This window comes from Rasamsonia byssochlamydoides, assembly GCF_041956645.1.
Source record: "Rasamsonia byssochlamydoides strain NRRL 3658 unplaced genomic scaffold VTN77scaffold_7, whole genome shotgun sequence".
NCBI classification, from domain to species: domain Eukaryota; kingdom Fungi; phylum Ascomycota; class Eurotiomycetes; order Eurotiales; family Trichocomaceae; genus Rasamsonia; species Rasamsonia byssochlamydoides.
Window position 1 is genome coordinate 479169 of NW_027192390.1, and position 24900 is coordinate 504068.

The 24900-nt window shown below is 50.4% G+C and overlaps 7 protein-coding genes across 7 annotated transcripts; 5 read left to right on the top strand and 2 right to left on the bottom strand.

Annotated features, from left to right (window-relative positions):
• Positions 1-160: 160 nt before the first annotated feature.
• On the top strand, positions 161-1866 carry VTN77DRAFT_8291 (uncharacterized protein; the record flags this gene model as incomplete). Its single annotated transcript, XM_069424773.1, has 5 exons — positions 161-182; positions 411-494; positions 555-659; positions 728-1540; positions 1631-1866. 5 exons carry the CDS (start codon positions 161-163, stop codon positions 1864-1866), a joined length of 1260 nt encoding a protein of 419 aa, XP_069281053.1.
• A 2417-nt stretch (positions 1867-4283) lies between these two features.
• Positions 4284-6800, top strand: VTN77DRAFT_8292 (uncharacterized protein; the record flags this gene model as incomplete). The annotated part of the gene is made up of 1 exon (XM_069424774.1): positions 4284-6800. The coding sequence occupies one exon, from the start codon at positions 4284-4286 to the stop codon at positions 6798-6800; it is 2517 nt and encodes an 838-aa protein (XP_069281054.1).
• A 2999-nt stretch (positions 6801-9799) lies between these two features.
• On the bottom strand, positions 9800-11439 carry VTN77DRAFT_8293 (uncharacterized protein; the record flags this gene model as incomplete). The annotated part of the gene is made up of 7 exons (XM_069424775.1): positions 9800-9927; positions 10019-10547; positions 10596-10790; positions 10842-11022; positions 11102-11172; positions 11225-11291; positions 11351-11439. The coding sequence occupies 7 exons, from the start codon at positions 11437-11439 to the stop codon at positions 9800-9802; spliced, it is 1260 nt and encodes a 419-aa protein (XP_069281055.1).
• A 613-nt stretch (positions 11440-12052) lies between these two features.
• VTN77DRAFT_8294 (uncharacterized protein) lies at positions 12053-13882 on the top strand (the record flags this gene model as incomplete). The annotated part of the gene is made up of 6 exons (XM_069424776.1): positions 12053-12129; positions 12220-12298; positions 12356-12549; positions 12611-13104; positions 13161-13300; positions 13358-13882. The coding sequence occupies 6 exons, from the start codon at positions 12053-12055 to the stop codon at positions 13880-13882; spliced, it is 1509 nt and encodes a 502-aa protein (XP_069281056.1).
• A 2744-nt stretch (positions 13883-16626) lies between these two features.
• VTN77DRAFT_8295 (uncharacterized protein) lies at positions 16627-20073 on the top strand (the record flags this gene model as incomplete). Its single annotated transcript, XM_069424777.1, has 7 exons — positions 16627-16629; positions 16698-16763; positions 16832-16975; positions 17041-17143; positions 17220-17236; positions 17292-18895; positions 18963-20073. The coding sequence occupies 7 exons, from the start codon at positions 16627-16629 to the stop codon at positions 20071-20073; spliced, it is 3048 nt and encodes a 1015-aa protein (XP_069281057.1).
• Positions 20074-21253: 1180 nt separating this feature from the next.
• Positions 21254-22631, top strand: VTN77DRAFT_8296 (uncharacterized protein; the record flags this gene model as incomplete). The annotated part of the gene is made up of 2 exons (XM_069424778.1): positions 21254-21595; positions 21657-22631. The coding sequence occupies 2 exons, from the start codon at positions 21254-21256 to the stop codon at positions 22629-22631; spliced, it is 1317 nt and encodes a 438-aa protein (XP_069281058.1).
• A 1279-nt stretch (positions 22632-23910) lies between these two features.
• On the bottom strand, positions 23911-24597 carry VTN77DRAFT_8297 (uncharacterized protein; the record flags this gene model as incomplete). Its single annotated transcript, XM_069424779.1, has 1 exon — positions 23911-24597. The coding sequence occupies one exon, from the start codon at positions 24595-24597 to the stop codon at positions 23911-23913; it is 687 nt and encodes a 228-aa protein (XP_069281059.1).
• Between the last annotated feature and the right edge of the window lie 303 nt (positions 24598-24900).

Genomic DNA, 24900 nt, shown 5'->3' on the forward strand with positions numbered 1-24900 from the left:
TTCAAGCTGCACACGACCTGAACGTGTGTTGAGAGGTCCGAAATAATACTCCTTCTACTTCTCTGTGCAACGTCTGTGTGACGGCTCTCCTGTCCCTGTATCCTCCTTGAGAACTCTGTGAATTTGATTCCTCGCATCGGCGCGAGGTTTTCTTGACGCAATGGCTGAGTCCGCCGAGGTCGGTAAGTGTACTACGCGTTAATATTTTTTTTTTGAGAAAAAAAAAGCTACGTACCTGGCTGGTGTCTCGCGTAAAGAAGACTTCCAACACGGGAGATCGTGCTCTTTCGCTCACAGTTGCTCCCGCGATCTTTGTAGAATGCTCCCCCATGGGCTTCCGGTCGACGGTGGTTCATAGTATATATCCTTTGCGTTCATTCATATCTGACAATTGGGCCATCTCGTTCTAGACTACACCCTCAACAACCCCGATACCCTCACCAAATATAAGACTGCTGCGCAGATCTCCCACAAGGTGCTCGAGGCTGTCACAGGTAGGAGAAAGACAAACTCGACTGTACGGAAGAGGAATTGCTGACACGGCCTGTCGCCAGGATGGTGTCTTGAGGGGGCCAAAATCATTGAGCTCTGCCAGAAGGGTGACCAGCTCCTCGAGGAAGAAATTGGCAAGGTCTACAAAGGCAAGAAGATAACGAAGGGTAAATTCCACCGTTAAAGGTTTCTCCTTTAAGAGAACCGCACAGCATTGACGTGCAATCTTTCCCAGGTATTTCTCATCCCACCACGGTTTCACCAAGCTCATTCGTGACTCCGTACACTCCCCTGGTCTCGGATACGGAGGAGGCCAACACGACTCTCAAGGCCGGTGAGATCGTCAAGATCCAACTGGGCGCACAGATTGATGGGTTTGGCACTATTGTCTGTGACTCGATCATCGTTCCCGGAAAGGACACGCCCCAGGATGTGGTGACAGGGCGTGAGGCGGATCTCATGCTTGCGACGTACTATGCCAACGAGCTTCTCCTGAGACTCATGGTTCCCCCAGGCCTTCTGGCTTCCGGGACGGAAGAAGAGAAGAAGAAGGCTGCCGCGGAGAAACCCCCGACACAGAGCAAGATCTCCTCCCTCATCGAGAAGGTCGCGAAGGCATATGACTGCAATGTAGTCGAGAACACCACGAGCTGGCTGTTCGAACGTAATGAAATCGAGGGTAAGAAGAAGATCATCCTCTCCCCCAGTGGCGGTGTCAAGGGAGAGGGCTCTCCCGAAGTTGGAGAGGTCTGGGGCGTTGAGGTTGGACTCAGTCTTGGTTCTGGCAAAGTAAAGACGCTGGAGAACCGTCCTACGCTGCACCGTCGCACGACCACAACCTATATCCTCAAACGCCCGAGCTCGAGGCAGACCCTCTCTGAGATTGTCAAGAAGTTTGGAACCTTCCCGTTCAGCATGCGTCAATTGGACGATGAGAAAGCCGCCAAGGTCGGTTTGGTCGAGTGTGTTCGCGGTGGTGTAGTCAGGCAGTATGAGCCTGCTGGTGATTCGGAGGGTGCCCCAGTTTCCCGCTTGTTGACTACCATTGGTAAGTGTCTCTACCTGGACCGTCCACGAACGTATTGCTTGCCATTCGTGACGAATGATCTTCTTTGCCTCTGGCTAACCATCTGGACAGCTATCACAAAGAATGGAATTACTAGGCTGGCAGCACCACCTGCACTAGATCTCTCCCGATACAAGTCCGACAAGAAGATTGAAGACGAGGAGATCCTCAAGATTCTTGAACAACCGTTGGCCAGATCAACTGGCTCTAAGGGTAAGAACAAGAAGAAGAAGAAGAAGCCGGCGAAGAAGGCTACGCAAGAGCAGCAACAGGAGCACGAGGAGGAAGAGTCCAGTGGCGAAGAGTAGAGGTTTTCTGATTCCTCTGTCTGCTCTCTCGCGATTTATATCTTCCCGATGATATAAGATCTCCTTCTGTTGCCCGGATTTGAAAGGGCAGAAGCTGCACCTCCAGGCTGTAGAAAGGAGACTAGGAATCTTTTTCTTCAAGAAAAGAAACTCAGGGGTGCCTTGGCTGCTGTTGGTGATGCTACATCAGGCGTCATGGATTCAAGCAGTCTGGTCAGAAATTTTTGACATACTGCACCGTAAATAATGAGCATAAAAGAATAAGAGAAGCGTTACAAAGAAATAATTAAACCCTACTCAGTCTTTTCCTGGCAGTAGACTCTTGTCCTCTTTTCGTTGCTATGGCAGACCTTGATATGGCCTAACCTGTACGAGTCCTTGAAGATCGTCTACCTAGGTACTCTATAACCACACGTGTAAACATCTGATATCAGGGCTGTAGGAGAGACGGGATTTTTAAATGAAAAGAAGAACTTGACCATTTAGACTCTCCTTTTCCCCGTCATATCGGCTTCCTGTAATATCAAGGGTCTTGATAGATAGTATGGTACTCAGGAGCCCGGAAAAGGCCGTTCTCTTTCCGGGTCTCATCGCAGTATTCACCTTCTCTCCCGATTCACTCCTCTCACGTCACGTCAACAGGCACCCTCCTTGTTTACCATTCACTCTCGAAGGACTCGTTTACTGTCAGTGAATCCACGCAGTGAATGAACGCGTCTCCTTAGGCAACAGTACCCCCAGCCACGTTATATTTCTCCCTCGACCCCCCCTCTCTCACTTTCTCTCTCTCACCAACAACCATCCAGTCTCTCTCTTACATCCATACGCTACTCCAGCGTCTCTTCTTCTTCAAACTCTTCGTGATATCTGTACCACCATCCATTCTACTGCTTCTGTTCGTTATCGAACTTCTTGAACTTCTGAGATCTACGTGCAAAGCATAGTGGCAGCTTCAGCCCCTGAAACTTCCAGGCCAGACAAGTCGCGTCAAGCGTGCTCAAATCTCGTCTGCACTTTTTATCTCCTGACGACTCTACTACTTCTTTCAACTTGGTCATCCCTCTTACTGTCTTGCTTCAAACATCTTGCAGCAGCACAGTGACGGCTCTCCTTTCAAACTCATCATCCTTTTTTCTTGCTTTGAGCATCGTGAAGAGCAGATTAGTAGCTCTTGAAAGCTTTCCCAATCTCTTGACCACTTGCCTTCTTGAAACCTCGTCGTCCTTACTTCTTTTGCTTCGCGTATCGCGAAGTACAACCTTGGTAGCTCTCGAAAACTTATCCAGTTGAGTCCTCTCTTGAGTGCTCACCTTCTTGCAACCTCGCCATCTTTTCCTCTTGCTTCAAGCATCGTGAAGCACAGTTTGGTAGCTCCTGAAAGCTCTCCAAACAAGATAAGTCGAGCTGAACGTGCTGAGATCTCTCATCTGCATTGTTTGCCTCTTGATCACGCGACTTTCTCTCGACCTGAACATCATTCTCCTTCGCCTCTATTGCTTCGAGTACATTTCTTGCAACATCACAGTTTGGCAGCTCTCAAGCTTTCCAACCCAACAAACACCAGTCGAGCAAACATCAGTCGAACATTACGCGCTGAAATTTCTCACTTGCGCTGTCTATCTTTCGACAACTCTCCTTTTTTCGACCGGGTGATCTTCCTACTCTCTCTTGCTTCGAACACCTTCTCATAACGTCACAGTCTGGTAGCTCTCAAAAGCTACCCAGACCAGCAAAACGCGTAAAATAACACGCGTTGAAATCTCTCATTTACGCTGTTATTTTTTGACGACTTGACTTCTCTCGACCTGGTCATCATTCTCCTTCTTACTCTCTGTTGCTTCGAATACCTTTTCTGCAACACAGTTTGGCAGCTCAAAAGCTTTCCAGACAAGACCAGTTGAATTACACGTGTTGAAATATCATCTGCACTCTTTGTCTCCTGACTTTACTTCTTTCAACGTGCAAAGAAGTAGCACTGTTCGGTAGCCCCTGAAAGCGCTTCACGCAAAGCAGGTCGCGTGAGGAGAGCTAAATTCGATCTTACTTGATCAGACACTTTGGAAATTCAAAATCTCGACATCTGAGTGTATTCGAAAGCAGAGAGAGTTTTGTTGTTGTTTCGTGGTTCCAGCGCTCCTTACAGTCGCCGCCAGGGTGTGACTTGGGAGTTCCGAAAACTCGCCTACTTTCAACATCTCCCCGAGCTCTCTCGACTCCTTCTTCCCTCGACCCGCAGACGACGCGCGGGCAGACCACGATTCCAACAACAAAGTCTGGTGCGCTTGCTACCAGATTTGGAATCAGCTGTTCCAGTAAGTTATTTTCCTTCAATAAAATATTTGTGCTGAGCTAACGACCTGTCGCAGGCGTTTCCCCTTTTTTACAAGTCTTGCCTTTCATCTTCATCTGAGAGAACAATGGCTCCGAACCTCCGTTCCACCTCCCGAGCCACGTCGAACAACTCTCGACTGTCTACTCCTGTGGATGCACCGCCGGCAGTGGATTCCTTTTCCTTCACAGAATCTACGAGACCGCGCAAGCAGCGACGCACCGGTCGGAACTCTCGTATTGGTGTGGACACTGCGCAGGATGTGGACAACTCCAGTGAAGCAACAGCTGAATCGCAAGCACGGCAATCTCAGCCATCTCAGCAAGCACCAGAACACGTTACGCAAGTACAACAAGAGCATGGACAGCATGAGCCTCAGCAGACAGGGCCCCGGGTGGAGTTCTCTGGGAATAACTTGCAATCACTACTGCCATTCAACTCAGACTGGGTTGAGCCTCCCCTGAGGCCTGCGCAGCCAAGTTACCGAGACACACCGTGGTCGGCCGTTTCGAGCGACAAGAACCCCGTCCTCGCCTCCATGCGGCCCCTCGGAGCGATGCCAACGGCAGCCGACTTGCGCAAAGTCGGTTTGACAGTTCCCGCAAAACCTCTTCCGCGCACGTCGACCGCCAATACCAAAGGGCTGAAGACAACCGTCGGCCAGGAGAACGGTGCAGATCGCGCCGCGGCGTCTGCACCGATCCCTCGTGACGACACTGCCGACCTGGCATCGCTCCCCCTTCCAACGTCGAGCGAGTACGACGTCGAGAAGATGAGATCCGTGGTCGAGTCCGCGCTTCGGCACGCTGACGATTCCCATAATCGTGCAGTTGCCTGTGGACTTCGCCGCCTCTGGGCCAACAGCAGCAGCGACCCGTTCCTCCTGTCCGTCCTAGACAGCGTCATCCGAAAGGAACCGGGCCCACGCCAGAAAGCAGTCTTCAAAGCGGTGATGCGGGACGCCTTCAAAAGCGTCAACGCCGAAGCTCATCCCAACGGCTCGGTACCAATTGCCCGCTCCCGCTCGGCCACGAGCACCAGTTCGTTGTCGTCCGCCAAGTCCCTTGACGTGGATCCGTCCGCATCGAGGATGACTTCCGGCACTAGGAATGCTGCTGCTGCGACTAGAGGTAGGAAGAGGGGCCGCAACTCGGAGCCCTTGTCTGCTGCAGGCTTGACAAGTAACACTGCCGGTCAGAAACGCCAGCTGGAGGAAATCCCGGGCGACGTCGAGGAAATGTCCGCTGCAAAGCGCACTCGTTTGCAGCTGCAGCAGCATAACTTTCCCATCGTCCAGGAGAGTCAGATACGATCGTCGTTAGATCTGGAAGCTGAGCGGACCTCGCCAGCAAGCGTCGACAGAGACGACAGAGACGACTCCTCCGCTGCAGTCATCGAGGAATCTTCTTCCCGCGCTTCGTACTTCACGCGCAGTGAAGGCCTCGAGAACAACGACACCTGCCGGCAGTGTGGTGGCATTGGACAGCTCCTATGCTGTGATGGGTGTGTCAACTCCTACCACTTCTCCTGCCTGAATCCCCCCCTGGATCCGGCCAACCCCCCCGAGGGAGAGTGGTTCTGCCCGTCGTGCGTGACGCGGAGATCGTTCGGCGCCCTTCTCAAAAACCTCGAGAGGGCGCCGCAGCGAGACTTTCAGCTCCCGGCGGGCGTACGGAACTACTTCCAGGGCGTGCGGACTGGGCAGGACGGGCGGTATCAGGAGGTGGCAACAAATGTTAGAAGTGGTCCTCGCGGCAGGGGTAACCGTTCAGGCCGCGCCGATGAACAGTATTTGTGCCGGTTGTTCGATAGCAAGGGCAAACTCATCGTGTGCGTGGCCTGCGGCCAAACTTCTAACGGCAATCGCCCCATCATCCAATGCGACTACTGTCCATGCTCTTGGCACATGGACTGTGTCGACCCGCCCCTGGCGATTCCGCCGAACCAGAAATCCGGCAGCGACAGGGCGCATCACAACTGGATGTGTCCGAATCACATCGAGCACGAGCTGTATGTCGTGCACACTGACGACAGCGGGTACGCCGGAAAGACTCGCATCCGACGTCCCAGACACCCTCGTGTCATCGATGTAGATGTCCTGCCGGAGGATGGGGAGGCTGAAAAGCTCGAAGAGCAGGAATCCCAGGGGATCGTATATCGGGTCTCCGAGCGTGGCCTGAAACTCAACTTCATTGAACGGGTCAAACGGGAGAACCTGGAGGCGGAAATGCGGTCTGCCGGGGCGGCTCAGTATAGCGCCTATGCCCGGAAGAAGCTTGACGACCTCGTGGAACGTGCGACAGCCTTTTACGAGGCTGCTCGCCCACAGGCGTCTCTTCTCACCGAGGCAGAAAGCGCTATACTGAACTCCCGCTCCGCCGCAGATCGGGAAGCCATCGCCAATCTCGTCTCGTTCGCGAGCCAAAACCGGGACATCGAGAATCTTCAATCCGACAAGACCGACCTTCTCATAGATGCGCTGCTGGCTTCAGCTCCGGGGAGTGCGCCCCGGGCGCCCACGGAGCTGGAGTCCCTTCACGCGTTGAAGGAACTGATCGATCGGCGCATCGAGAAGCTGACAAGCGGATCTTCGGATCCCCATTGAAGCCATTCTCGATGGCACTCAACTCCGGCGACAAGCAACTCTTCGCGACGAGACCCTTCCCTCGCATTCCACTCCAATCTCCTCGACGTTTGACCGTTCAACAGACATGCTCGGCCAGTTGGGCACAGTCCTGTGTGTACTTGCGGTATATATATATACGGTCGGCAGGAATCCGATCTGTTTTTCGATATATAGGGCGTTCCCTGCGTTTCTCGACGTGTCGAAAGCATGGTACCGTTCGGAAGACAATCGCCACGGCGCTCGAATCGTATTACTGCAGAGAAAAGTTCTTTTTTTACCCTTTGGCCCTCCCATGTGCTCGTTGATAAGTGGTTGATTGGTGTCATTGTGGGCATTCTCATCGCAGTACGCACGCTTTCGGAACGACCTTTTTTCGGCCCCATTGATTGATTCTCCTGCATGCTTCCTACACAGTCGACTGGAATCGTCATGTGCGTACCGACATCACTTCAGAGATCGATCATTCTGGGCCCTTTGACCCTCCCATACCCTTCTCTTCAGTGTGGTTGATTGGTGTCATTAGGCATTCGCATCGTAGTACGACCACGTTGATTGATTCTCCTCATGCTTCATCGTTGCTGCTGCACAGTCGACTGGTATCATCATGGGCTTACCGATCTCACTTCGGAAATCAAATCATTCTTTGCCCTTTGACCCTCCCATACCCTTCTTCTCGGTGTGTGGTTGAACGGTGTCATTGCGGCACATTCTCATCTTTCTCATCATCAAAGCAATTTCTTCGGAGCCCTTAATCAATCCTCCTGCGCACTTCGACCATTACCAGTATACGATTGACTGCTATCTTCACGGGCTTACCGACATCACTTCGGAGATTAACACTTTGACCCTCCCATGCCCTTAGCGTGGTTGACTGGTGTCATTGTGGTACACTCTCATCTTTCTCATCACGAAAAAGAAACTTTCTCGGAGCCCTTTGATCGGTCCTCTTGCGCACTTTCTCCATCGCTGGTACACGGTCGATTGATGTCATCAGCAGTTATCGCCATTACCTTCAATCCGATCAAATCTTCATTCTTGACCCTCCCATGTACTCTTCCATGATACGTGGTCGAAAGGTGTCATTGCGATGCATCCACATTCATTCCTCATGATCGCTTCTCAAAGCAACTTCTGATGTCCGGGCGCCCTTCGATCGATTATCCCGTGTATTATTTCTTTTCATCCATCTTTTTCTTCATCCATCATCACTAGATGATAATACACGGTTGATTAATGTCATTGTGGAACGCCTCTTTTACTCTTCTCCAAAAATCGAATTGAACTGGCGACGCTTTATGCCTGCGGATATCCATCTCTTCTTCAATCGGTCGGGTCGGGTGGGGTTTTGAAGACAAAAGAACGAAAACAAAAAGACAAAAAAAACTTTTTGCATCGGTGCTACTACTCATATTTGGCCCTTCTTCTTCTTCTCATCATGTATTTTATTATTTGGGCGCTGACATGGTTATTCATCATCATGTAAACTGTTACTCTTCGAGGATTTTTCCTCTCTCTGCTTACTTATGCTTATCTCGCTGTTTACCTTTTGAAGGGCATGAAATTTCTTCTACTTCTGATGTTCTACCTCTGGTGATGCGATGTTCTTTCTGATGATGTTCTACTCCTAGTGACGTTCTACTTCACTGGTTATGTTCTACTTCCGGTGACTGATGCTCTGGCCTGTTTTTGAATCGAATCGAATCAACTCGAATCCCTATCGACAATGTCTGTACTGTACCATAGACCTCGCTCGCATTTGCATCTGATATGTCTTTGTCTTTTTTTGTGTGTTTTCCATACTTTTTTTTATTATTTATGTGTGTTTGTGTCAAGCGAGAAGAATCCAACGACCAAGAGAGCAAGCGAGCATTTGTTTAGCATTATTATCACTAGCATTGATTTGATATTGACATGTTTTGAATCAAAAGAAAGCCAGCTATGCTGCGTCTGCATCTGCGATCGAGCAGGCAGACAAGCGGGTGATTTGACAGTTTCGATGACTCCCTTTTTTCCCTCTCCTTTCTTCTTTTCTCCTTTCTTCTCTCTTAGTATTCGTCATTCTAATTCTAACGTAGAGGGCAGTACATCGTAGTTCTATCAGAATCGTCATCATCACAACGAAAACAGCCGCAACAGCAACAGCAACAGGAGGTAAGACTTAAGACTTCTTAAGTCTCAGCCTCAGCCTTTTTTTTAGTATATATAGTAGTATGACAAGAGCTAGCAAACAGAGAAGCGTTTCGCTTTGAGTTGATCAAAAAAAAATCAAAATAAATTCGGCTATGAATTTCACAAAGAATGCAGAGATAGAGATGGAGATGGGAGGTAGAGATGTCAGCATCTAGGAGTCGTAGGTAGTCAGGGTATTAGTGCTCTCTCACCCGTGAAGCAAGCAAGCATAATAAGTGCCCGAAACAACCGAAGGAGATATATAGAAACTGCGTGACGTAACCATATTGATTTTTTTGGAGGGGGTTAAAAATCAGCTTTTTTTTTCATTTTTTTTTCATTTTCTTCATCCCTTTTTCTAATCATCACTATTATTTTCCCCTACATAGGAGCTCTAGTGTATTAGTCAAAATTCTACTATTTTATTATTTATTGTCTCCGTCGACAGTAAGCAAGCACATGTTGTGAGGTAAACGAAGACCAACTAGACAGTAGACTATCTAGCCAGCTAGATACAGTACAGTACAGTAGGTACCTCCTTCATCTTCACCGAATCACCACGGACGTAGAATGCATACATACATACAGGAAGGACAGCAGATAGATTAGATTAGATTAGATAGGATTATATAGAAACAAGTGAGTAAGTGCGTACATAGAAAAATAGATCATCTAATCTATCTATTCTTTACATGTAGAGGAGTGTGGAACGTTGAGCGTCGATGATGATTGATTGATATTGATTGATGACGGAGAAAATATATGAAGGCCCAGGGCGGTTATATGCAAGACGCAAGACAATTCAACAACTACAGGAACTTCTTCGGCATGTTCGCACGACGACGCTTGTAAGCGATGTACAGCCCGGCCAGCACAAGCTGGAAGGCGATGATGAGGCAGATGAAGAGACCCATGCGTGGAGAGGCGGCGTGGATCACTAGAGAAAGCAACGTCAGATAGGAGCCATGATAGGGAAAATTTCTGGGAAAGGCATGTCAATTAAGAGGCCACGTGGGACTGCGACTTACTATGGAAGAGGGAAGTCTGCAGCGCTTCCGTCAGACTGAGGTGAGACGTTTCGATAGCCCTGTGAAGCTGAGCGAATTGGTTCCGGTAGTCTTTGCTTTCGGCGTCGCGTTGCAGGGTCTGCAAGGCTTGTTCGATCCGTTGAAGACGAGCGTCGAGAGCGGAGAGCTGGTCCCTGGAAGCGGTGCTCTGCTGGTTGCTATCGATCTTGCGGGCCAAAGCAGAGATCTCCTTGTAGATGTTGTTCGTGGCATGGTTAAGGAACTGGAGCCGGTTGTGGAGGTCGGCGAACTGCTGCTCCGATGTCTTGTAGTCCGAAGCGGGGCGATCATCTGCGTTTCCGTCATAGCTGTATCGCCCATTAATCGGCTGCTGGTTGCTTTGTTGCTGCTGCTGCTGTTGCTGTTGCTGTTGCACGGGAGGGCTACGATCATTGTTTGATCTCAGCAGAAACTTGAATACTTCAAACGAGTCTGGAGTGTCTGGAGTAGCTGCAGTTATTCCAAAAGTGTAACCGGTCGGCAAAACAACCTTGCAAAGGTTAGAAATATCTGACTTCAAGTCTGACGATCAGCTTACCTTGTTAGTCTGAAAGCACAGCTTGTTGTCCACGGTGACCTCGAAATTCGACCTTGTCTGTTTGATCCGCACAATAGAAGGACGACCCAAATTGCGATACGGGTAGGCACAGTGACCAAACGCCAGGCTATCGACATTGGTATGACTTTTATAATCCGTCGTTCCGTCGTTCAAGAACCCGCGAATACTTCCACCCTGGACGCAGTTAGATCAAATCAAGTAGAAAAGTAGACGCATGCTACGCACCCGTCCACCGTGCGAGTCGACGGTAAGGGCAAAGCCATCAAATTTCCCAACTGTGTAGATGCTCGAGGCCCCGATGTTGGCCTGGCCATCTTTCACATACCACAGCTGCAAATTACCACCGCCCCTTTCCGGACCACTGGCTCTGAAATGGAACTCCGCTGTCCATTCAGGAAGGAAGAAACTGCAATGTGTTAGCAAACGTGAGGGGAAAAAAGCATAAGTAGATGGGGAGAAAGTATAAATAGATGGGGAAAACGTACGCACTCTCTGCCCACGCAGAGCCTCTTGCGTTTCCAGGATACGGAGGCGTTAGAATAAGCTTGTCCGACAGCTGGGCCCATGTTAACCACAATACAGAGATCTCCAGCAGATGGACCACTTACGATTTGAGGCGTGTGCCCTTCGCCTCTGATACGCCAGCCAGGGATACTATCGGTGCTGGGTGATATCCTAGAACAGGTTGTCAACACCAGTCAAATTCAATCAGTAAGGGATGAGGTCGTATTTACCTTCTGTCATATCCAAAACTGGAACTCTCGATGACTGACTGCGCATTTGCAGCAGCTATGCAGAAGGCAAGAGAAACTAGCAACTTCATCTTGTAGGATCCAGTATTGCGATAGACGTCTCCACACAAGCTAATTGCCGAAAAAAGGTGACAACGGTGATCAGTGCAGGTTGCAAACAAACTCAATGCTCTAAAAAACAATTTCACAATGATATCCAAAAAACAACACTGTTAGAATTGAAAGTCTTTGTCGTGATATCAATTGGCGTAATCTGTTGATCCCTACTGTTAGGGGTCAACTAGCTTTCCGTTTCGAAATCGCGGAGACAACACGGGTGGTGATCCAGCCAACTACGATAGCAATCACGCAGAAACGGACCTCCCGGGCAATGGCTACAGCAGACGGAGAAACGTCAAAGCTGTGCTGGATATTCAAATTGGACAGAGCAACGGTATGGCGGACTGCAACGTCCGACATGTCCATAGGACGAGGCTTGCTGTACAGCTCGGCCAGCCAATTAATGTTCTTGACAGCTTGGCCTGAAATCAAGGTCACGTGACAATGGATTTGCACGTCTCCAATAATAATTGCGGGATCTCCGCGGGCTTCATTTTGTAGCTTCCTCCGACAAGTGGACGAGTTCATCTCCTGGACGCCTTTTCTTGTCCTTGGTCTCTGTCTGCGCCATGCGAATCTCTACCAATGGCTGAGTTTTATCCGTCATTGGCGCAGTGCGCCCTCGTTGCAGCAGCCTTCAAGGTGCTGCTCTTCCCCGCATAGTATGTATACAACGTAATTTCTCTGATTTCAGAAATCATCCAGTCCTGATGTTGGCATATTTCCGATGCTGATCTATTTCGCGCGAATAGCAAATCGACGGATTTCGAGGTGCACCGGAATTGGCTCGCCATTACCCATTCTCTCCCTGTCAAGGAATGGTACTATGAGGTATGATTAGATATACTGCAGATTCCCACAGACCATCCAGTCTGAAACGGCGATTAGAAAACGTCGGAATGGACTCTCGACTATCCACCGTTCTTCGCGGCTTTCGAATGGCTCCTTTCTCAGCTGGCATACTATGCAGACCCCGCGATGCTGGTTGTCAAGAACCTCAACTACGACTCCTGGCAGACAGTCTATTTTCAGCGGGCAACGGTCATTCTTACTGAGTTGGTCTTGGCCTTTGCATTGAGCCGGTATGCACGAGACTTCCTTGTTTGCGGGAAATAATCAGAACTAATGTGGGCGATGTCATAGATACGTTAAGTCTGTACCTTCTGCCAACAAGCATCTCGCACACATTGCCAGCCTCTCTATCTTGCTGTCTCCTGGCCTGCTCATCATCGACCATATCCATTTCCAGTACAATGGCTTTCTTTATGGAATCTTGGTGCTGTCAATTGTATGGGCGCGCAAGCAATCCACCCTCCTTTACAGTGGCATCGCCTTTGCCATCCTGCTGTGCCTGAAGCATATCTATCTCTACCTATCTCTCGCATATTTCGTTTATCTGTTGCGGACATATTGCTTAGACCCCAAGTCTGTTTTCCGGCCCAGATTCGGGAACGCCATAAAGCTCGGTGTCGGAGTGCTCAGCATCTTTGGACTGGCGTTCGGGCCCTTCGCCCATTGGGGTCAGCTGCTTCAGCTGAAAGAGAGGCTTTTCCCTTTCGCTCGGGGCCTATGTCACGCTTACTGGGCACCCAATGTCTGGGCCATGTACGCGTTTACAGATCGGTTGTTGATCCCATGTATGTTTCCCTGTCCCAGTAGATGTCACTGGCGCTGCTGACATTTCCTTTCTCAGTTGCTCCCCGTCTTGGCCTCCCGGTGGATCGTGAAGCTCTGGGCAGTGTCACCCGAGGTCTTGTGGGAGATACCTCTTTTGCTGTGCTTCCACAGATCACTAAGGAGCAGACTTTTGTGTTGACTTTCATCTTCCAACTGGTGAGCGGTCTTTTCTCCCCGCCAGAGATAAAGCACTGTCGGACTGACAGGCTTTAGTTTCCTCTGATAAAGCTGTGGTTCCGACCGGACTGGGATACGTTCGTGGGTGCGGTCACTCTGTGTGGATATGCCTCGTTCCTGTTCGGCTGGCACGTCCATGAGAAGGCGGTTCTTCTCATCATCATCCCTTTCAGTCTGATTGCCCTGAAGGATCGACGGTATTTTAGCGCCTTCCGACCGCTGGCAGTAGCGGGTCACGTCTCGCTTTTCCCGTTACTCTTCACGGCCGCTGAATTCCCCATCAAGACGGTATACACCATCTTCTGGCTGGTCCTGTTTCTGTTTGCTTTTGACCGAGTGGCTCCTGTCCCAGAACGGCCGCGAGTCTTCTTGCTGGACCGATTCTCGTTGCTGTATATCACGATTAGCATTCCCCTGATCGTGTACTGCTCCCTTGTGCACCAGCTCATCTTTGGCCTGAATCGATACGAGTTTGTGCCGCTCATGTTCACGAGCAGCTACTCGGCTCTGGGGGTTGTGGGGAGTTGGCTTGGATTTATGGTGGTTTACTTTACTGCTTAGATCTGTCTCTAGATTTGTATTAGAGAGGGAAGTAAATAAATCAGTAAAGATCATTTGCATTGCTTTGTTCTTGTCAAACGTTGGACAGCAACACCTCACGTGTGTACAGCATCCAAAATCAGTAATCGATACGTCACGTACTCCTTTTCTGTTTGCTCTGTTTGCACCAAACCAACCCAAAACAAAAAAAAATTAAGTACTCTATTTTTCACGTGTCGTGCGTGTGGCGCGCGCGCGAAGACCCGCATCGCAAAAGCTGTCCACCAATCCAATAGGGGGCCTTGTTTTACGGCTTTCTCTCGGAATTTCTAGTCCCGAATAGGATTAGACGAGTGGACACCTTCCCGAGTCCCCGACCTGCATCAAAAATCAAATCGACTTCGGGAGCCAGACCCTAACTAAGCCTGCTTAGCTGGCGTATGTTAGGCACAGAGTACACAGTAATAGTATACGGCGCTCTTTTTTATTAAACGCCAGATCAGTGGCGGGTTACTTACAGACCGTGTCGGGATCAAGTATATATACAGTCTGACTTTTTATTTTCTTTTAATGACTTAATTCTAGTGACGATGGTGAGAACGTTTAAAAAAAATAGACCCTGTGATGTCATCGGACAGATGACCCCTGTCTGCGTCTAGATCTCTCTCTCGCGCGCATAGAAGGAATAGAGGAATTTACCACATATGGGGTCGAATAAAAATGCAGATCATAGGAGGAGACAGTATATTATGAATGTAGCTGGTAAACTCTACACATTGTTTGTATGCTCATTTATTGGCCCTGTGTGCACGCCAGCTATTTATATATATAGGGGCACCGGAGAAAATCTAATGCTTGATGCTGAGTTGGGGTTGACATATAAACCTGACGAATTATCATTCAGAATAAATTGATAGTACTAGGAGTTAGGGCTGAGGGCTCAGTTGACTCTATTTTGGTTGTCTGTGAATATTATATATACTGCACACTGTAACTGCAGAGTCCTAGACAGACCACCAGATGAAGCCTGAAAATGCCAACACATACGCCCACCAAAAGAAAGAAATATTATGGCAGCTTCGGAGTGCTAAATTATCATCATTGAAGAGACCAGACAGAAATGTTATCTGGCGACAGAACGCACGCAGCAGATACAAACCTCGCTCAAGATAGGGGTTAAATGCCTGGATTACGGCCAACATCCCTGATTATGGCAGAACAGGCGCAATTGAAGAAGAAATGGCATATGAACAGGATTATGAAAACTCTCCAAGAGTATTCAGGCCATCTTTGTGTAAAGAAGTGGATAGGATGCCATATGGATCAGAGGTCGTTCTAGCCCTATAAACCCATCGAATATTCCCAAACGAACACTACTGACAGCAGACAGTGACAAATTTATCAGCCAGGTAATAATATAAAGTTTTTATGCTAATTAGAGACAAGTGGACAAGTTGCATCCATGCCTTCAGAGGACGATTATTCCATCTGCCTAGTTGATGACGTCGAGAGCCCCGAGATGCATCCGGCAAGAAATACAACAGGTAAAGAAACAGCTTCTAAGAAAGAACTTCCTTCTGAAAGATGGGTGTATATTGGTCTCTTTTATGTTGTGAATGTTAAGACGAGCTCATTGCCCAGTGCGAAGGAGGCCTCCCGTCGTGTCATTCCCGCACCAGGGCTGTCCGACTGATCCGGGCGAGGTCCCTTCTTGCAAGGTTATATCACCAGAAACTCGTCTAAAAGCATCATATATGCACTCAGAAAAATAGGCAGCTTCCGACGAGTCGAACGAGTGCAAGAACGCCCGGGTCAGGGTGGGTGGCAGGGCAGCAGGCTGGGGCAACAGCCGGGGGGGGTTGAAGGGCGGGTAAGAGGAGGGGGTCACGACTGACAAGGTCATAGCCAAGTCAACTTGGGGCGCGGTCCGTACCTGGTCGTTCAACGTTGGCGGCCCCGGCGCGTTGCCCGCACCGCCAACGGCCGCAGAGTCAGCGGCCAGCAGACCAGGACCTCACTACCTTCACGTCTCTTCTTTCTTCTCCTCGTCTGGCCCAATGAGCGCGTCGCCTGGCCCGGGGGCCCGTTCCCTCCCTCCCTCCGGCCTCCACCACTCGCGGACTGATCTTCTCGGCGAGGTCGAAAGCCGCCGCCGCTTCTTCTCCTCCTCCTCCTTCTCCTTCTCGTCTTCTTCCTCTTCTTCTCCCCCGGATCCGACTTCCTCTGCCCACCTCGTCTCCGCCTTCCTTCCACCACCACACGCGTCTCATCCATCTGACCACCCCGCTCGCATCTGGTCAGATATATAGTTCGATCTCGACGCGAGATATACTATTAACACAACGGATCCGCTATTATTTGCCCGCCATCGTCACGGCAACATTTTAGTCTAAGAGGTTGGATTCTTGATATATCACGACGCGCTTTCCAAGTAAGCACTCTCCTGCTCGCTTCCACCTTTCTTCCCCGTATGCAATCACCTCCACGAATCTCTGGTTCCCGGAACAGTCGCGACAGCTTCCCATTTCGCTTCTCCTTTGTTCCGCCCACTCTCTAGCGGCCATGGTCGATCCGCGCACGTGGGGGAGATCTAGGCAGTTGTCCGCGTCAACCACTATTGCTCTCAAGTTCTTCACTGCCGTTTACATATCACAACTCCGGACTTTATTCTTATCTAACTGGTGGTTCCGCAGATTTCATAGTTTGCGTACGCGCCTTCCCCGGTCTATGGTGGCCAGACGCGGGCCTTCCACCGGCAGAGGATCATGGTATGGAGATCAACCGACCCTGGAGAGACCACACGGTAACAATGGACGGGAATAACATTGTCGAACAGGTGCTATTCAAGCGGAAACCTGTCCAGTACCTCCCACGGCCTACAATTGAAGATGACAGCTCCGAGGCACGTACAATTCTTTCGTTGATTGCTGTTTGGTTGGGGATTTCCGGCTCATCGTCAATGGTATACAGGTTTGGGTCATTCCCGAGACCAATGAGGTTTTCACAAGCTACGAGTCGTATCTCCAACGGATGGACTTCTACAAGCAACGCCGGTTTATCTGCGAGATTACAGGCCACTCGGGTTTAACATTCTTTGAAGCTTTGCAGAGTGAAGTACGTCGACTCATTTCTTTCCGCTATCGGTCTCTTAATTGCATATGTTAATCTACTTGCATCAGATGGAGGAGTCTCGAGAACTCAACAACGCGTTTCCAGACGCTCTCAAGGAGCCCATTCTGCGAAGGGTTCAATTTTCAACCGTCTCAAGAATCGACCATCTGGGTAGGCACCATATGAGCTTGTTCCTTTTTTTTTTTTTGTGTTACCTCAATGACTGACAATCGCACGCACGGTGTAGTGGATGAAGTGTATGAAGTGAGTAGATGCGACTTACTACAGTCCGTCCCGACTCTTATCTGACCGCACGCAGGATTTCAAGCAAGATTTCTATCCGGGTGAACAAGTCGTTATTCTGCTAGAGGGCGGCCAGCGTCTACATGGCATAATTAGGGACAAGGCGAATTTCCCCCGACAGTACTATCCGGATGGCGCCGTCAAATCAGAGGCTTATGCTAGGTACCTGGTGAAAATTCTGGATCGCACCAACGAAGAAGCTTTGCTCGACCAGGATCACATCACGCGCGACCGGAAGACTTTTTCGAAACAGATGCTGCGCGCCTTCATCAAGAATACGGTCACTCGGGAATCGTGGAGCGGCGCCCCCTGGTTGGTGAAACCCCCCATCGCGGAAGAATACAAGATCGACACGGAAGTTCCCAAGCATTTGCAGTACGGAGCCCGGGTCGCAGAGAAGAAGGCGATGAAGAAAGCGGATCAGGAGGGTCACTTCGGCTTTTTCTCGTCGCAGCGGTTACCGGAGCTCAAGCCGGCAGCAGGCAAAGGACAGAAGTCCAAACCCTCACCGCAAGAGCTCGCCAGAAGCAAGGCAGAGCAGTTCCTTGAGTATCAACGTTCTTTGAACGGAAACCCCTCCTTCGTCATTAACAAACAGCCTGTTGGCGGACCCGCCCGTCCTGCCAAGGACCCTGAAGCCGACAAGAAGACGGTAGCCGTTCCTACGGTCGTCATCAAGGCCGAGCCTCCCAAGCCACCACCACCTCCTCCGATCAAGTACCCGATTGAAGATTTGGAAATCACTTTCACTCCAGATCGAAAGCCTCGACCGCCTCTTAAGTTTGCTCTGGATGATCCATCAAGCTTTGCTGGCGACGAAGAGCTGTTACAAGGTGATATCAAACCTGAATCGGTGAGCCTATTCCTGGAGACCTGGAATACGCTTAATGTGTACTGCGAGGTATTCCAGCTGGACTCGTTTACCTTCGATGATTTTGTGCAAGCCATGCGGTGGTCCTCCAAGGAGGTCGATTGTGAATTATTTGTCGAGATCCATTGTGCGGTCCTCAAGAAGCTAGTCAACGCGGAGAAAGACGACGAGGGGGCGATCCAGGTATCACTACCGGATCTTCCGCAGGAGGAATCGGATGAGTCGGGCTCTGAGGAAGAAGAGGAAGAAGAACCGACTCCGGAACCCGAACCGGTCGTCACCAGGATGACCACGCGGAGTAGTTTGGCCAAAGCCGAGGCTGCCAACTTGAAAGCACAACAAGGACGCCGCAGCCGCTCGAACACAGCCGAACTCAAGGTGCACCGAGCTGCGGAGATGTTTGGGGACTATGGATGGATTGATCGCTTGCGAAAAAGGGATTTCCGGAACGGTGGATGGGAGATGATCATGGTCGGCCTGTTACATCAATTGTCTGTTCGCCCACGGATGGAAAAAGTCTGTGAAGAGATTTTGAAGCATTTGGCTCCTCTGGATGCAGAACCCACACAGGAAACTGCACGCGCGCAATATGCAACCCTCGATGTCAACTTGCGTATTCAGGCCCTCCAGATTATATGTATGCTCAGTCTGGAGACTAAGGCCATCAAGAACTACCTGGAGGAATGCAGCAATCAGATGACAGAGCTCCGCAAAGAAAAGATTGAATATCAGCGGGCTCGCAAGGCAGCGTGAGTTAACCCCTTGCAGTTTCTTCATTGCATGACTTTTTCTGCTCACTTTAGCTTGACTGTTCAGGTTTGAGGAGTTACGGAAGCTTCAGGTTGAGAAAAAGGCACTCCAACCTGAACCAGAGAAATCGCCGTCACCGTCACCAAATGTTGATGCTCCTGCCCCCGCCGACTCCAAGACAGCAGGGGTGGATGGCGAGACGCCAGCCGTGGACACAACAGCCGTGGACGATGAATCTGAACAAGTCATGGACACCGAAGACGAGGAACCTCGCGGGCCTTCGCTCCGTGGTGGATTGGACCGGGCTCTCGAGCGGAAACGCCGACAAGAGGAAGAGCGGGAGCGTAAGGAACAGTTGGCGAAGCAACCGAAAGGCTCCAAACAATATCAACGGGTATTGAAAAAGATCGAAGACGTGGAGGCAAAGATCGCCTCTTTGGAAGAGGAGATTGCCACCCTCGATAATGATCTTAGGGAGGCGGATTGCCCGCGGACGAGATGTCTGGGGAAGGACCGTTTCTGCAACCGGTACTGGTGGTTTGAACGGAACGCGATGCCGTATGAGGGCCTGCCCAGCAGTTCTACGGCGGATGCGAAATACGCCAACGGTCGATTGTGGGTGCAAGGCCCTGATGACATGGAGCGCGAGGGCTTTATCGACCTGCCCGAGGATGAAAAGAAGCAATATGCGAAGCGACATCAGATCACTCCCTCCGAGCGCAAGAAGAAGGAGGAAGGGCCGACGAGTCTTCCGGATGCGCGCCACTGGGGCTACTACGATGATCCGGAGTCGGTGGATCAGCTGATCAGCTGGCTCGATACGCGCGGCGTCCGGGAGCTCAAGTTGCGCAAGGAACTTCAGCTGCACCGAGACAACATCGTCAAATACATGAACAACCGCAAGGAGTACCTCGCCCAGACTGCTGAACGCGCCGAGTCGGAGGAGGCTCCCACGAAACGGATGTCGACACGAACCAAGACATATGTGGATGACCGGAAACACCGATGTCTGAGGTGGAGGAACACGATGGCGCTGTCGGAGAATGGCCACCTCCACGTGGATGCTTCGCGGCCGACGAAGCGGGCAAAGAGGGTCACAGACGAACCGAGGGAGATCAAGGCGACAAACAAGCAGGGGAAGCCACTGACGAGACAAGGCACGCGGTACAATTTCTAATGTCCAGTGCCACCAGTCTGTCAATTACTTCCCCTTGATTTTTTCCTTTGGTTTGTCGATGCACGCTCGATGCATGCCCTCTGATTCGATGTGTTTTTGACGTGCATGAGCTATGGGACTCACGAGACGTTTTCTTTCTGGATCTTTTCCTTTTTCCAAAAGTTCATATTCTTGCAAGGGCAGTATATGCATAGAGTACGGTGGCTAACACGTATAGCATGATTGGCTGACACCAGCTGGACGGTGTTTGGGGTTGCAACCTTGGGTCTACTGGATGGCTTTGTTTTCTCTAGGATGAATAGATATCTTGTTCTGTGGTGGTGTTGCAGGCATTGCGGGCATCATAGTATTGTTTGGCGACAACCGGCAGGCCACAATGGCGGCGTGTTTAAAGCGACTTGAAGCGACCTCTGTTCGAGGTTGTTGAGGTGACTACATACGGCACTCCATCTATTTAATCTTGTTAGATCTCTTCTAGCTGATAGATGTCCTCCACCTTATGCTGCGTTGGTAGATAGCTTCGTGGAGGAAAAATAATATACTTCAAATCGATTTTAAATTAAATTCTCTTGTGATAATTTCCCTTTTAAGTTAATACCCTGCTGGACTGCCATGATTATTCACATTGTGTTATTAACATTGTGGCGATGATTACCTTAGCCACCTCGTGCCTGTGGCGCATGCATCGGAACCATCTGGCACACGTGATGTAACAGGCCTGTTACACACTGGTACAGGCAGTAAAATTGGGCGGTGGCAGTGGGTATCGAACCTGTATCGGCAGCGTTTCGGTGGGTAAAGATTCATCGCAGTCACGGGGTCGGTTATCGCCGCGACTTTCCGAACCCCAGAAAACGTCAAAAGCAGAAAGGCAGTTAACCCCATCTCCACTTGCTTCTTCCTTGGAAGGCTCTCTCCTAGTCTAGTTTTATTGCTGTCGACGCTGTTTCTATCGCTACCTAGTAATACATTCGCTTTTATCTGGTATCTTCTTTCTATTCTAGCCGACAGGTTTTGTCCTGTGTTGCCCCGATGGCCGCGGATACTCGATAGCCGAGTCCGATTTCCGAGAACGATTGATCGATCCTATCACCACCGCCGCCACCAGCTGACGGGAGTGTGTATCTCTTCAGCGAGAAAACCAGACCAGGTCATAGCTGGGAACACCTTTTCCATACGCATGACAAATACGCCTCCAGATCATGTGCACGCTGCTCCATCAGCCATCCTCAACTATACCCCCATCATTCAGGTCGAATCGAGTCGACAGGCGGAGGGATCGTCTCCGCAGTCGGATAGCGTAATGCTAATGGAGGAAGCCAGACGGACAGCCCTACCCTCTACGACGTCGAATAGGTCTGCAGTCGATGTCGCAGGATCAGAGAAACTCCAGGAGCCAGAACATGATGGGTCGCGGGGGTCAGTACGCAAGGATGTCACCGGAGACGTCAGCCCGAGGGACAAGCGGAGCGCAGACTATGTCATACGGAGTGGATTGGCGGGGGGTATTGCGGGTTGTGCGGTGAGTAGTTGTCTTTCATCAACTCTTTGTTAGATTTGGTTTGGGCTGACAGGTTCTTCAGGCGAAAACGGTCGTAGCCCCGTTGGACCGCGTCAAGATTCTCTTTCAAGCGTCGAACCCGGAGTTTGCCAAGTATTCCGGAAGCTGGTCTGGGCTGGCTTTGGCGATACGAGATATCAAACGTCACGAAGGGGTCCGGGGCTTGTTTAAGGGTCACTCGGCCACCTTGCTCCGAATCTTCCCTTACGCCGCCATCAAGTTCCTGGCCTACGAGCAGATCCGGGCAATCGTCATTCCCTCGCGGGACAAGGAGACGCCGTTTCGCCGGCTCATCTCGGGGAGTCTGGCGGGTGTTACGTCGGTTTTTTTCACATATCCTCTCGAGGTGATCCGTGTGCGATTGGCCTTTGAGACCAAACATAATTCCCGCTCATCGTTCACCACCATCTGCCGCCAGATCTACCATGAACAGGCATCGTCAAGACCTGTCGCGGCACAGCCTGCAACTTCTCCGGCCATGGCCACCGCCCAAACAGTGTCATCCTCCATCAATGCCGTTACTCCTCGATCTGGCCTCGCTAACTTCTACCGCGGTTTCACTGCGACGGTTGTCGGCATGATTCCATATGCAGGCATGTCGTTCTTGACCCATGACACCATTGGCGACCTGCTCCGTCTACCGAGTCTCGCTCCTTACACGACGATTCCCAATTCCGAAACCTCCTCCAGACAGAAGCGGGGCAAAGGCCGCGCTCAACTCACGGCCTCCGCCGAACTTTTCTCCGGCGCTCTGGCCGGTCTGATCTCGCAGACGTCAGCATATCCACTCGAGGTGATCCGGCGGCGCATGCAGGTCGGTGGCGCGGTAGGCGACGGCCATCGACTTAACATGGCCGAAACAGCTCGCAAGATCTGGCTGGAGAAAGGCTTCCGTGGGTTTTGGGTCGGGTTGACCATTGGGTATTTGAAGGTGGTGCCGATGGTTGCGACCAGCTTTTATGTGTATGAGCGGATGAAGTGGTGGTTGGGAATATGACAGATTCTCCATCACCATCTTCTAACCACTTCTTACGACCACACGCCTGCTCCCACCATCAGCAACCCTACTTCCACCTCTCGTCTCAATGACCACGCGAATCAACTTGCATCATGTCGATCTGCATGGCGTTTCGGTCCGGCCTTTATTTCCATCTTGCATTTTCTTCATCTTCTTCGTCTCGAAGCGATTTATCTTCAACGGACGGGCCAGATTATTCCGGACTCTGTCTTCTTGCGTCGGCATTCTGATTCCTTCGGTCATCTTTTCCTTTTCTTCTTCTTCTGCATATTTCCGTCAGGAGCCATGGCTTGCCTGCCTGCATCATATCCATATCCATCATCCATCATCGCCACAACATCCAATCCAATCCAGCATTACCGTTAGCATTAGAGAGATGAGCAGCTTCGTGAGGGCTATAGAAATTACGATGTGATCGATTGATGGTTCTGGACTATACCCACACCATCCCACCAGGGCAGGGTTTGGGTTGGTTTGGTTCGGTTTGGTGGGAAGGTCTATCGATCGAGGGTTGCCTTTTCTTTTTTTTCCTCCTTTTTTTTCAAAGATACAACAATTTACAAAACAGAAAATGTGTCTGTGATACCCCCCCCCCCCCTCTGAATCTGAATGGAATGCAAAAGGATATCTCAGCTTTGGACGCGAGGACGTGCGCGTGAGAGAGAGAAACAAGAAAGAGACAGTGTTTCTGATCACGTTGTCCCACATACGCACGCACACTGCTGTCGTAAGTAGCACACGTACGACTTATTATATCCTATGGTATATGATCGGATATAGCAGCACGGTCTTCGAAGGGGTATGTATGTATCTATATATGTATTTACGTACATAGTGAATAAATATGCATGCATGCGTATACGGCATTGAAATTATATGTGTGAACATTATCATCTTTTTTATCTTTTCGTCTTTTATTTTTCTCTTTGCATTGTATGAGATCTGCATCATCAGCTTCAAACCTTCATCACATTATTGGGTTCTCATATCGTCAGCTGCTCATATCGTCGTCATCGTCAACTTCTTCATATCATTAGCTGCTCATCTTGTCATCTTCGTCGTATTATCATTAATCTTGTCATCTTCATCATCGATCGCTGGATTCAAGCAAGCTTGAGTGGATAAACACCGAGACAGACAGGTAGATATAACCGACATAACATGGGTATCAAGATCCAAGGTATTATTTAATAAGACGCGCTTAATAGTGATCAAGATCCGTCCCAAAGAAACTCGCCAACTCGTGCTGTAGATGCTATTATCTAGCATCATCTTCCCGCTGCTTCCAATCCATAATCAACGACATGACCCGTTTAAAGTTCCCCCGGAGGATGTCCCCCTCGTCGTCGACGTAGAAATCGAAGCGCAAGGGGTCAAAGTCGATGGGCCCGCACCGGAGGTCGTCATCGTCGCCCGTGCGGACGAGCTGCACCTCGTGCTCGTGCCAATCGGGCCTGTCCATGATGACGAGCAGCGCCCGGAAGAGCGGATGCAGTCGATAGCGCGCGTGTTGGGCCGGATTGGCACCTGGCGTCGCAGCGTCCTCCGCATCCAGCTCGCCTTGCCGCGCACGGATCTGCGAGCAGATGCTGCGGTGCGTTTCTAGGATCTCGGCGATCTCTCTCGGGCTGTCCGGCGCCGAGCAGGCCAGGAACTTGCATGGGAAATCGCCCAGCACGGCATCCGGGTGGGCGTCCCAGTCGATCCTCTCGCAGAGATGGTCGAACATGGCGAGCAGGTCATGCTGCGTGAGACTGAGGGGGGAGCCTTGTCCCAGCGGTGCCGTGATGTACATGGCGCAGCCTTTCAGACAGAAGTCGTACATCGCCTCGAGCGGCAGTCTCGTGTGCCCTGTGGTCGTGGTGACCACGAAGGGGGAGACATGCGAATTCCGCTGATAGTCCATCTGGCGCATAAGGAGCAGCCGTCTTTCAGATGTTGACATTGGTGACTAGGAATATCGTGAATATGAATGGTTTGGATGATGATGATGACGACGATGGCAGTATCTACCGAATTCCCGTTGTGGGAGGGGAGGGGTAGAGGGGAAACTCAAAAGGACACTGAAACAGGAGAGGTTGAGAAAGGTCCATGTTTTATTAATAGAAGTATTTTTTTCTGCCGGGAAAAATGCAATAATGAATGGGACTCCATCGAACGCGGTAGACAAATCAATGCCGTCTCGCTGTCTGTCTGTCTGTCTGTCTGTCTGTCTGTCTGTCTGTCTGTCTGTCTGTCTGTCTGTCTG